General features: G+C 42.3%; 1 protein-coding gene, 1 long non-coding RNA gene and 1 other non-coding gene across 4 annotated transcripts; 2 read left to right on the plus strand and 1 right to left on the minus strand.

Annotated features, from left to right (window-relative positions):
• Nucleotides 1-3,386: 3,386 nt before the first annotated feature.
• Nucleotides 3,387-5,167, plus strand: LOC104424536. The gene has a single exon (XR_005549304.1). It is a non-coding gene; the product is annotated as an AAA-ATPase At2g46620 (transcript).
• Nucleotides 5,168-6,069: 902 nt separating this feature from the next.
• On the plus strand, nt 6,070-11,057 carry LOC120291114 (vacuolar protein sorting-associated protein 26B-like). The gene is given in 15 exon segments (XM_039308073.1): nt 6,070-6,406; nt 6,804-6,847; nt 6,961-7,035; nt 7,529-7,580; nt 7,583-7,602; nt 7,705-7,726; nt 7,729-7,776; nt 8,708-8,752; nt 8,868-8,979; nt 9,462-9,528; nt 9,640-9,684; nt 9,902-9,957; nt 10,222-10,250; nt 10,253-10,393; nt 10,579-11,057. Coding segments are annotated over 14 exon segments (897 nt in total). The 5' UTR covers nt 6,070-6,406; nt 6,804-6,844; the 3' UTR covers nt 10,761-11,057.
• Nucleotides 11,058-11,755: 698 nt separating this feature from the next.
• On the minus strand, nt 11,756-12,666 carry LOC120291428. Of its 2 annotated transcripts, XR_005549465.1 has the most exons (4): nt 12,555-12,666; nt 12,306-12,444; nt 12,112-12,213; nt 11,756-12,044 (listed from the first exon to the last, which is right to left on the minus strand). It is a non-coding gene; the product is annotated as an uncharacterized LOC120291428 (long non-coding RNA). The 2 variants fall into 2 exon arrangements; XR_005549464.1 differs by having other exon boundaries at nt 12,112-12,444.
• Nucleotides 12,667-12,695: the final 29 nt, after the last annotated feature.

The raw sequence follows: 12,695 nt of genomic DNA on the forward strand, positions 1-12,695 counted from the left end.
CAAGAAAACCGAATGCGTCGACCCTTGGATTGGAAACTGATATTTATGATCCTGCGACGAAACGATCATTGCTCCAGGAAGATATTTTAGCAAGTTTTCTTTCTCCGGAAGTCCCGAAAGAATTTATTAACTCAGCCAGTTGGAGCGTCGGGCAATGATTTTCAGTTAGGGAAGTAGAATTCGTTTGTTAAAAATCCCGTCGACTGCGTGCTCTGATTAAAGCCGCATGTGTAGGCAAAAGGCTTGAAATTAACCAGTGGATCTTTAAATAGTCAGAAATATGCGTTTGTGTCCATAGTTACCGATAGAGAGAAATTCAAACGAGCAAAACACACGCACATCAATTAGGCCAATCTAGAGGACGGCACGTGTCCACCTCCTGAAATTTTGTTAGTAGCACGAAATCCACACAAACCTAATACTTATGGACCGTAAATCATGCGAGTTTGAGCAGGTCTCGATGAGTGCTCCTATATTCAGCCCGAGTTTTGCGTTGAGTGCGCTGAGTCCGTTTCGATTTCATGCTAATCAAGTCATGTAAAAACAATGGACGTCATATGATACTAAAGCTAAAGGCTAGTCAAATGTGCTCGGCGTACACGCTTTGGATACGGAGAAAACTAAGAGAGCGTAGTTTGAAAATTAGGCCCTTGGTTAGTTCTCGTTCAACAAGGTGGACACGTTCAATGGATTAGCTGCTTCATGTTGACCGTATTAATAGAGCACGTCTACCAAATAATAATAAGGAAAAAGTCAACAAAAGCACACTTATCCAAAACAAATTGTGAATAATAATCTTACCACTGCCTTTTCAAGAGAGACTTAAATAGTGTTGTGTACAGTCTGCACTTGTCCCGCATTATAAGGAGAAATTGCCCAACCAATCTTAAATTTATCATAGGAACGGTAATTCAATTATAATTTTTTCAATTTTATCAATTTAATTTTACACCTCTATAGGAAATTCCAATGTTACCTTCTACAATCAATTTTCATAAAAAATTACTGACATTAAAGTCTACTCATCATTGTTTGTCATGCGTGGTATATCACCACCTTAGTGATCTTAAAAGAAAATTGACCATAAAGATTATACATAATTTTGCACAAAGATTTAATATGAGATTGGCAAAATTTAAAAGAAAATTAAGATTGAATCAACTTTTGTCAAATAAGGTTAAGATAGATTGGACAATTTCCTCCACTGATATCAATCAAGGGAAAATTATCATTCAAAAGTAAATCAATCACATATCTAGCACTTCAACAAATTCATTGATCCCTTTAAACCTTCGTTCTTTCCAAATTCAAAATTAAAATCTCCCTTGATCCTTCTCTGATGAGCTAAACTTTTCTTATGTTATGTTATAAGCTCAAATTCATTTTTTAGATTGACCAAATCGTCAAATGTCCAATTTTTCAACGCTCTTACGTTTCTCTTGCCGACCCAAAAGGCAATACCCGTGTTCTTTTGTTTTTTTTCCTCATATTTATTTTCCTAACACAAAGTTGTGTGAACTTTTCGAAAGTACGAGCGCGAGGTAGTGCGGTCAGAAAAAGTACCTAAGATTCCTCAAGCAAGCGACAAGAACACTAGCGATTCAATTCCGGTTTCTTATCTTTTAAGACATGGTTGACATGAAATGTGGGCAGGTCAGGGTGCACAACATTTAAATAAAAGACTAAACTTTTAGGACGTACCAAATATTTCGGTGGAGGTTTGCTTGGAAAGTTGGCAAAATTTCACGGGATCAAATGTTATAACCAGTCTAAAGTTTCCTTTGACCTAAAAAAAACTAATCATGAATTTTGTCCTCACTCCATTTTCTATTGCAAATCCAATCAGAAAAGATCCCCTCCGAAGGAGAATTTCATGAACTTATAAAAGTATATAAAAAAAAACATGTAACGTTCAATTGGTCCAAATTGGACCCATGTTGGAGTCAAGGCCATTGAATAGATTGCACAGACACGGTTAAGGACCATATAATAAAGAAATACTTTAATGATTGGTCCCGAAATGTCTTATTGTATCATTTACGTATCATGGGATGTTAGGTCGATTCTGAAACTATTGAGATCATAATATTTCTTTGATGTCTTCTTAGACAATTCAAATATAGAAAGGATGCTTTTCGCATGATATATTTTCTCGAGGTTTGAATGACTCTACAGACGGAAGAGTATAATAATAACAATAGCGACGGCAATTTAGAGTTTCGTTTGGTAGGAATTGTGCCGCAATTGTTCTGCATAAAAGTCGTATTTCTTTCGATGCTAGTTAAAAGCTTAAAGTTACTATAAAAATCAAATGAAACTTTTGCATGCTATTTCATTTTTTTAATCAATTTAATTTTTTAAAGAATCTTGCTTCACACTCGACTGTGTACTCTAGTGCAAACTAGAATATATGTTATTTCAAGTAAAACGTGCTGCAATGAATGCTGTGTCAGACGTCATCTCGAAATAAAATAAAAAAATTGTTGCACAAGTTCATGATATAAATAACGTAGCCATGAACCACTGGCACTGTAAGCAATGTCTTGGAGATTTTTTTTTTTTTAAAGGGGAGAATACTGAGTATATGTCAGCTATTAAAGTGATGCGATATATTATAATCGTACATTACATATGACTTACGAAGGGTTGCCGGCCGGCCTGAGACAACCTCTCCCTGAGCCAACCGCTCCCTTCAGCCTCGTCCCACAATTGGCTCAAAACAACGAACTAACGAAATAAAGTAATTCTGTGGGCAAATGTGTTCTCAGGGTGTTAACTAAACACAGATTTTAAAGAGTTTCAATTTTCGTAGTTTAGATTATACATCACAAAAGATTGAAATTAGAAGTTTTTTATTACGAAGAAACTTCAAACTAGTACGGTTATAACTCTAAACTAGTTTTTTTATCATTAAAAATCCAAAACTAATACATTTATCACAACTTTACCCTCTAGTTAGTTTATTAAATTTTATCATTAAATTACCATAATGGATAGGATGTACTAATTTTAGTTTTTATCCTCCACCTGTTACACATGGTATCGGTTTATGATTTTTCATGTTATTAATTTAATTGAATGAAAATTAATAAAAAGTAAAGTTGTTAGAAATGGTAATTTTGTTAGAAATGTATTAATTTTGGTATTTTTTGTGATGTTACCCATTTTATTTTGGTTAACTGGCGTAGGTGGCAATGTTTTAACCGAATCCTTGAAAAAAATGGACCAGATAAAAAAGTCAAGTCGTACATTCACGGCCGGAGCCAAACATCGACAGCTACCTCCTCTGCTAAAACCCTCTCTCTCTCTCTCTCTCTGATTCGGCTTTTTGACCAATTAATGGCGCCGGCTCTGGACCTCCCCCTACCTCCCCATCGTCCCCATTAAAGCCTCCTCCCTCTCTCCCCATCTTCAACCCCAAATCGCCACCTGTTCGTCAATCCCAGCCTCGCCCGTGGAGTTTCTGCAACTGTAAAACCAGTCGAAAATCGTCATCGTCATCGACCCATCACTCGCCCAGCCATGATGGGCTCCGGCAACGGGCTCGCCCTCCTCCTCGCCGCCGCCCTCCCCGCCCTCTTCCTCCTCCGCCTCCTCTACAGGACCTCGCTCCTGCACAAACTGGCGGCGCTCCTCCGATCGGTGGAGGACCGGTGCCACGCGTACCAGCACTACCGGATCCCCCAGTACAGCGAGCACCTCCAGGAGAACCAGCTCTACCGCAAGGTCTCCACCTACCTCAGCTCCCTCGCCTCCCTCGACGGCTCCGACTTCACCAACCTCTTCTCCGGCGCCCGCTCCAACGACGTCGTCCTCCGCCTCGACCCCGACCGGCCCGTCGCCGACCGGTTCCTCAGCGCCCCGCTCTCGTGGGCCAACGAGGCCGGCGGGCCCGAGCGGCGGGCCTTCGTGCTGAAGATCAGGAAGCGGACCGCCGCCGCGTCCTCCAGCCTTACCTGCAGCACATCTTCCAGGTCTCCGACGAGATCGAGCAGAAGAAGAACGAGGTGCGGCTGTTCATGAACCTCGACGGGGGCGAGCGGCCCGGGGAGGGCGGCCCGCGGTGGCTGTCGGTACCGTTCACCCACCCGGCGACGATCGACACCGTCGTGATGGATCCGGAGCTGAAGGGCAAGGTGAAGTCGGACCTCGAGAGCTTCCTCAAGTCGAAGCAGTACTACCACCGGCTCGGCCGCGTCTGGAAGCGGAGCTACCTCCTGCACGGCGCGTCCGGCACCGGGAAGTCGAGCTTCGCGGCGGCGGTGGCGAAGTTCCTCGAGTACGACATCTACGACGTCGACCTCTCCCGGGTCGCCGACGACTCCGACCTGAAGGCCCTCCTCCTCCAGACGACGCCCCGGTCGGTGATCGTCGTCGAGGACCTCGACCGCTTCCTGGAGAGAAATCCACGGCCGTGAGCCTTTCCGGCGTGCTGAGCTTCATGGACGGGATCGTGTCCTGCTGCGGCGAGGAGCGGGTGATGGTCTTCACCATGAACGACAAGGATCGGATCGATCAGGCGGTGACGAGGCCCGGTCGCATAGACGTCCACGTGCACTTCCCCTTGTGCGATTTCTCCGCCTTCAAGGGCCTGGCGAGCAATTACTTGGGACTCAAGGAGCACAAGCTGTTCCCGCAGGTGGAGGAGATCTTCCAGGCCGGGGCGAGGCTGAGCCCGGCCCACATCGGCGAGATCATGATCGCGAACCGGTCCTCCCCGACCCGGGCCCTGAAGACCGTGATCGGCGCCCTGCAGAGCAGCAGTGAAGGGCGGGAGGTCCTGAGCAAAAATGGGGCTACATTGACCGGTAGCCGGTCCGGGGGGAGGCTGCCGAGCCCGCTTCAGTCTTTTGTAGGGAGAGCGTCCACACGGTTAGGGAGTTCGGGAAGCTGTATGGGCTTTTGAAGATGGGCAGCCGGAGGAGAGACAATTCCATGGACTTAAGTTCGGGCGAGAGAAGGAGGGGGTCGAAGCATGAAGCCCAGAGTTGAGGCCATTCGGAATTGTTCATTCGACTAGAAACGGGTTAACCTCGAGATTAACATCGATGTATAACTAGGAAATTTAATGCTTATTTCTTATTTTTCGCCAGAGGAATCATAAGTGAAATTGCTTGATCTTTGTATAGTCATGGCAATGAAAACCGTTTGTTTTCTTCTTCGGCGCTGGGAAGTGAGCTGAGCTCGGAAACGTTTTGCTTGATGCGGGCAAACGGTCGGATCCCTTTTCTTGTGCACGGAGGCTTTAAACGATCGATGATGATGCCTTTGACAATTCTCGCATTTATGTCTGACTTTTCTCATTGCCTTTTCTGGTAAACCATAATAGGGGAGAATTTATGGGAGGCGTTCGCTTTTGTCAATGCGACACCCTGTACGAAAATCGTGTTTGACGGTCCCGACCTCGGATCCCGTGAACAGCTTGCTCCCCAATGATGTTCTCAAATTGGAGCCTACCATCATTAATTCGGAACACAAATCCTTGTCAAGTGACATGTCATGTCAGCTCGTGAAGACGTGAAAAGAATAGTGATGCGGCACATTCCATCAACTGCGACAGAGTATCTTCGAGAGCTAAACAGCGAGGGTACCTTTCTTTTAAAAATAGTGGATGGCGTGATACTGTAAGAGCTAGAAAAATGACATGTTGGGAATGATTGCATCATGGGCATGTCATCCGCCGGCCCTCTCAAGTCACATCGACCACAGAAAAAACACTTTTGGACGAGTTTAGATGAGATTATATTAGCACATGAATTTTTTCCAGGCAAAAGTTGTACCGGTCCGCCCATTGATCACCTCTAATTTAAAGTTCCTTTCACTCTGCAATTAGTCATGTAGTTGTGAATTATAGTTGGGTTAGTCTCAATCGAGTGATCAAAACGACCTCATTCGATCCCACCCAAACCAGAAACGGGCCGCTCGCACGGTGCCTAAAATGGGCCGACGGCCCATAGATCCACGTGCGGGCCGCGTGCGGGCGGGTGTCACGTGCGGAGCACCTGCCGCGACTCCCTGCCCCAGAGGGCCAGCGAAGCGAATTTTCGTCTCGGTCTCGTCTCCCCTTCCTCGTTTCCATCTGTACGGGGCCCTGCGCAGTAGATCGACGATCCGGCTCGCTTCGCTTCGATTTCGCTCCGCAAAACCTCGCGAAGAATCTCCAAAGCAAATCCGCAAATTCTCCCCCCGCTTCCGCTCGAGGTACGCCAATCTAGCGATCGTTGACGTGAAATTTTTCAGCGTCGATTGAGGGAATCGTCTCACACGGGGGGAATTCTTTCGTGCCGTAGCCATCGAGCTTGACCCGCGGACGTCGGCGTGCCGTGTTGTTCGGGGGGCGTTTCGGCGACGGACGGAGTGAGGTCCGTGCTGGGGGCTGCTTCGCGGCCTGATTTCCGCTCTCCAGGTATTTGCTTAATCGTCTTCGAGTCTGCCGGATTCGATTTTTTTTTTTACCCCTTTAGTCGCGGGACTGGATTCGCGTCCTCCGGTCGATTCATTTCCTTCGATTTCTCATCCGGTATCATTCGATTAGCTACCCTGTGTCTGTGTAATCGAGAATGAGAAGGGTTGTGTGGTTGTTGACTGCAAGTTAGAGTTTGATAATATGTCCTTACATTGCACGCCGCGCCTGGCAATCGTTTCTAGTGTGATTTCGAGTATTGTATGTGGGTCGTCCTCGGCGTGATTTTCGTCGAGCGGTTGATTTTCTCTGTTTTCTTTTTTCTTCTCATTTGTGCATTCTTTCCTTTAGTCTGTTCTTGCAACTAAATTGTGTTTGCCACTTTCTATTTTCTGTCCAGATTTGAGGCACCGCTTGTTTGTGGAGTAACATCGCGGCAATATGGTTAGCAATCAGCAGAACCTTTGATTCGAGGATTGTTCTGATTTATTTCCTGACAGAATGTGGAATATGATGCTGTGCATGTTCTTGATAGTTATCCTTTTTTTTTTCTTCAGAATTATCTTCTTGGAGCATTTAAACCATCATGCAACATTTTTATCACATTTGCCGATGGGAAAAACCGTAAGCAGGTAATCCAAGTCTGCTACTGTTTGACTGATTATTACTGGGGAGTGGAACGATTCTCCTTGCTTGATGAAAATGGTTATCAAAATAATTTCCAACTTTTGAGATCTTTATCCTTTGTGGGGGTTGTTCTCTGAATACATAGATCCATGCACACTGATATTAGTTGCTCCAGTCTGGGAAAAACCATTCAACATAAAGCATACTGCGAATGTAGCATAAGCATCAGAACAAAAGTCTGTCTTTGGAAGTATTGTGTAAATGGTAATTCTGCATCTTATCACTGGTATTGTGCCCAAAAGTCTTCGAATTTGGTTCCAAGGCCTCAAGCTTGCAGCACTGTTAGACTCTACTAGTCACAGGCACCTTTTCATTTTCTGTTATCTCAAGTGTAGATTAGTTATCAGCTATCTTTTCATCATCATTGTTCATAAGTGCATCACAGTTGATGCGAAAGGGTTGTATTATGCACATTCTATAATTCTTGCATCCTCATAGGTTCCTCTGAAGAAGGAAAATGGCCAAACTGCCATGGTCCCACTATTCCAAAGCCAGAAAATATATCTGGCAAGGTATTCTTCTATTTTTGTTCTCAGTGCCAAGTATTGCAACACCCACTATTTTGTGAAAAATAGCTTCATGTAAATACGGTTTCGATTGGTTTTGTCATCCAGGTATCAATAGAACCAATTCAAGGGAAAAGGTTGAACACAATGGTGTAAAAGTTGAACTCCTGGGTCAGATAGGTTAGTGCCAGCTACAATGTGATGTTAGAATTATGCTCTGGTGCTTTGAGAAGTCTCTTCTGACTTTCATGCCCTCATTTGGTGATCAAAGAGTGCATTCTCCATTGCAAGCAAATAGCTGAATCTGACTATGCTATTGCTAATTTATTCTTCTGCTCAAGCAACTGCATGTCTTTGTGTTTTCATTTTAATACATTCAAAAATGTTATCTACTAGTAGCAGTAGCTATTGGCTCTGTTGTTTTTGTGGATGGTGTTATTGTTTGAAATTTGAGTGGGTGAATCATCTTATGCTCAAGTGGAAATTGTCTTCTTAAATTAGCTGTAATTACAATTTGAGTGGCCTTCTCTAGTTTCTAAAGATAGTTCTCATGTTTTTCTTAGAGAGAATTTCGTTCTGTGTTGGAGGTCAATGAATGCATGACTCCATAGTCCTTTTTCCTTTTTGAGACTACAAAGGATTGTCTAATTGCGCTTATCTTGTACTTTCGATCGAGTTGGTTGGAGAGTTGTCATGTGAATTGCTGTGGTCCATATTTACAAAAATTTGACAAATTTTTGTGTTGATCCATAGTGATTGTTGCTTTTACTGTATTGAGAAGATTCTTAAGAAGAATATGATTTTAAGGTTGTTTTGTATCAAGATGAATGCCATAAATTCAATCCAATGCTTTGATGGAACATTGTAATGGTCATAGGCAAACATCTTTTTTAGTTGATACTAGTGCTGAAAGTTTTTTTTCTGGCTTTATTAATGGCAAGCTTTTCTGAATGGAAAAGAGAAAATGCCTACTCTAAACTTTGTATATTTGGCTGTGCATATTGACTTCCTTTTTATCTTCCTCTTTTTTTATGATTATTTGTTGTAGTCAGTTTAACATATGCATTTTTGGCCAGTGTATTTAAATGATTGATCTTGTTTTACTTTTCAGAGATGTATTTTGACAGAGGGAACTTCTATGATTTCACTTCTCTTGGTGAGTTTCACTTTTAGGCCTGTCTGGTGCAACATGATAACTACTTTGTTGTTTTATGGGTTATGATCCATTTGTTAGCATCGAATGATTCTTATTTGTGTTCTTTCATTTGCAGTTCGTGAGTTGGATGTCCCTGGTGAATTATATGAAAGGAAAACATACTCGTTTGAATTTTCTACGGTTGAAATGCCTTATGAGACATATAATGGAGTTCATGTGAGGCTTAGGTAAGTGCTTTGTCGAATTCTGCGCGGAGAAATATGGTTTACATGGAGGAATTCCGAACAACTTCCTTACATGATCTCACACTATCTTTTGTTTGGCAACTTGAGATGTTCTATATTTCTGGTGCCCTTTTTTAGTGCTTTCAGCTCTATGCATGCGCACACATGTTTGTCTATATATCTAAGCATCTCTGTCTGTACTCATGATGTGCTTTTGCTTTTGCTTCATGCTGACAAGTGATGAGCTGTCACTAAGACCAAGTCCATAGTGATCTCAAACTGCTTCATAGGTTCCCTTTTTTAAATTCTGTTTCTGACAAGGCCATATTTTGGTCAGTCAATTTATATGAATGTGTGCCGTGATTGACTTAATGCCTCAACTTTACTTCTGTTGGTTGCGGTTGTCCAATCCACTTTTTCTAAATGAAAGGAGTCTTTGATCTGTGTGTAAAAGTTGTTTTAGTTTTCTTTGTCCACTCTTTCAGGTATGTCCTGAAAGTAACAATCAACCGCGGTTATGCTGGAAGCATTGTAGAATACCAGGATTTTGTGGTAAACTTATTCTTTTCTCTGCCATTAATAGTCGATTACTATACACAGTTACAGCTACCGTCGATTATGGCATCTCAAAGTTTTTGTTTTATGGTTGTCTTATTTCATCAGGTTCGAAATTATACTCCGCCACCATCAATAAACAATAGTATCAAGGTGGGAGCAATGCTCTGTTTAAGAGTGGTTTTCAACATGCCTTCAATTTTGTCATAGTTTTTTCTATATATGAGGATATGATAGAAGCATAGGAAAATTGTTCCATAGTCTGAGCTCCCTTATCTCACTTTTATTTGACATCACATGCATAGTCTCTTCATTGCTATAATTGTTTCTCAAAATTCTCAATTTTCATTGCTATTTTTGTGTCATGCAGATGGAAGTGGGAATTGAAGATTGCCTACACATTGAGTTTGAGTATAATAAAAGCAAGTGAGTTCCTTTCTTTTTTCTTTCTTCCTTTAAGATCTTACTGACCTCATTTGCTTTGTGGTAATCTGAGATGCAAACATTCTTTTTAATATAGGAGAGTACACTGACGCAATCTGTTTTCTTGTGAGACTAATTATCTCGACCACCTGTCCATCATCACACTTTTTACTATGTAGACATCGCAGATTCTGGTCTAAAGGAGGATGGTTTTCTCATTTTGAATAGGAACTTTTTCATTGCCTGTGCAATTTGCATGTGTTGCAGGTATCATCTGAAAGATGTCATTATTGGAAAATATATTTTCTCGTGAGGATCAAGATTAAAAACATGGATCTTGAGATCAGGCGTCGAGAATCAACGGGCTCTGGGCAAAATACTCATGTCGAGACAGAAACCCTTGCTAAATTTGAACTTATGGATGGTGCTCCCGTCAGAGGTATAGCTACCAAACCTTGAGGTTTTGTATTTCACTACCAAACGTCTGCTCTTATGTCATGTTGTATGAAATGTTGTCATTTTTAAGGAAGGTGTCTTTTTTTTCTCGTCTTTGGATGCTATAGACCTGTTGCTTATGATGAGCACTCGATGCAATGGCTCATAAGCATGTATTTGCTTGTACAGGTGAATCTATACCCATTAGATTGTTTCTTAGTCCTTATGAATTGACGCCAACCTACCGGAATGTCAACAACAAGTTTAGCGTGAAGTACTACTTGAACCTTGTTCTTGTTGACGAAGAAGATCGACGGTATTTTAAGCAGCAGGAAATCACAATATTTAGGTTACAAGAGACATCGTCATGATCCAAGAATATCAGCACAGAATTGGTCTATTGAAAGCGGAAATTGACTGCCTTGTGACATCTTGTAAGGCCTTTGAAGTTTAGGATTCAATAGTGGGACAGACAACTTTTGGCTTGTAAAGGGCAACTGCTGATTGTTATACCGGCTCTATCACAGCTTTGTTTTTGGTGTTGTTGCTGCAGTTGCCTGCAGGGATGAAGAGAATGACTGGGTGGCTTTTATTATGGATGATCTACCAGTTAGTGTCGTAAATAATATTCTGGTACAGCATGAGGTTCCTTGGTGCTTTTGCAGAAACCACATATACTCATGGCGTTTAGACTTTATTTGCAGAAAATATCACACTTAGTGCATTGACATGTGTGATTGGTCATTATCTTTTCTGGTCCTTGATGTACTCTGCAATCTTCTTGTTTTAACATTGCTTCTTTCCCGTATATATTTTATATTACTGGATCATTATTTTTGGTTGGCTTTCGTTGGAGTTGATGGCTTGATACTGATGTTATGTTCTTGGCAAATGAAATTTATTGTAGATATGAACTACTGGAGAATGGCAGATATATCTACCAATTAGACTCTGGGAATTAAATGTCCGGCAATTTTGGACAGACGCAAGTCTGCAAATGTTACGGATTCACATTGCCTAGTCTATAGTGCCTGAAACTTTAGCGTCTTTTATATCTCTTTTTTTCGATAATGATTTTGATCCTTTTGAGCTGATGAAGGGTCTCTGGTCTCTAATTCCTCTTTGGCCAGAGAGCGATGAAACCTTTTCTTTTGCCGAAGATAAATTGGAGATGCTCTGAGCTGCGTGGTAATAAACGAGGAAATTTTGGCCATTTCTCACACAAAAGGAAATTTCGTAATCGATGCATTTTTCAACTCCTGCTTCATTCATTTTGCCACACGTATAGAATGGATTCAAAGAAGCGCGAATTCTTCTACTTCGATGCATTTTGGCACGGATGGGGAAGAAAATCGATGTTCTGATTGAGATGCATTCTTGTAGTCTTACTCCTGCAAGATATCAATGATCAAGCTGTCTGGTTTACATGGTCATCAAAGTACTCATCGTACGACTGGCGACAGGCGACATTGACCGCCATATCCCATGTGATTTTCCTAAATGAGAATGATCAAAAAAGAGACGGTATGATGCTCGAGTTTTCACTTTTCAGAAGCTGCCGGCAGTCCCTCCTTGAACCATGTATACAAGCCCCTTCTAAATAGTAGACATTGGTGTAGCCGTTGAGCACCAGCAGGTATGCAGCAATAAGTGATCTGCAGGAAAGAGCTTGATGAGTAACTATCGAACGATCTCCATATTAGAGGATCAAATCATGATTACCTTGATTGTTGTCCTTCGGGAAGATTTTGAGATGGTTCATCGTGCCACCGGCTGAGCAAGCCACGATTATCTTGGCATCTTTACCGATTTTCGATTCCACAGCTGTGGCAAACAGGAGGTTAAGAAGATCAGTCTCACATCTTTCACAACACAGGGAACACCGTCGAAAGCAAGATAGCGCGACAAGGCTATACTCGTTTATGAAGTCCGGGTTCTCCTCCGTGCCCGCGAAGATGCCGAAAAGGCGAATGCAGCTCGCCTCGCAATGTCCCATGCCGTCCATTCCTTGATGAGCCTATATATTTGCACGTTTATTGCCCCCGGCGGATGAGCCTACCATATAAAAAACGAGCACACATTTTCCTCAATCCAGCATGTCCGATGGATCCACTTCGTGGTCGTGCAAAAATTAAAGATGATAGACAGCAAATCGACTAGCTAACCTCCTTGTATTCTGCTTCAGGTCGTACATCAAGAATTACAAACTTATTTTCCTGCTGAAGACGCAGTGCTTCCTTCACATCCACACTCCTTACCTGGGAACAAGATATTCAGCTTAATTCAAAAGCTAATTCACTTTCCTG

The sequence above is a fragment of the Eucalyptus grandis genome, chromosome 3 (assembly GCF_016545825.1).
Source record: "Eucalyptus grandis isolate ANBG69807.140 chromosome 3, ASM1654582v1, whole genome shotgun sequence".
Taxonomy (NCBI): Eukaryota; Viridiplantae; Streptophyta; class Magnoliopsida; order Myrtales; family Myrtaceae; genus Eucalyptus; species Eucalyptus grandis.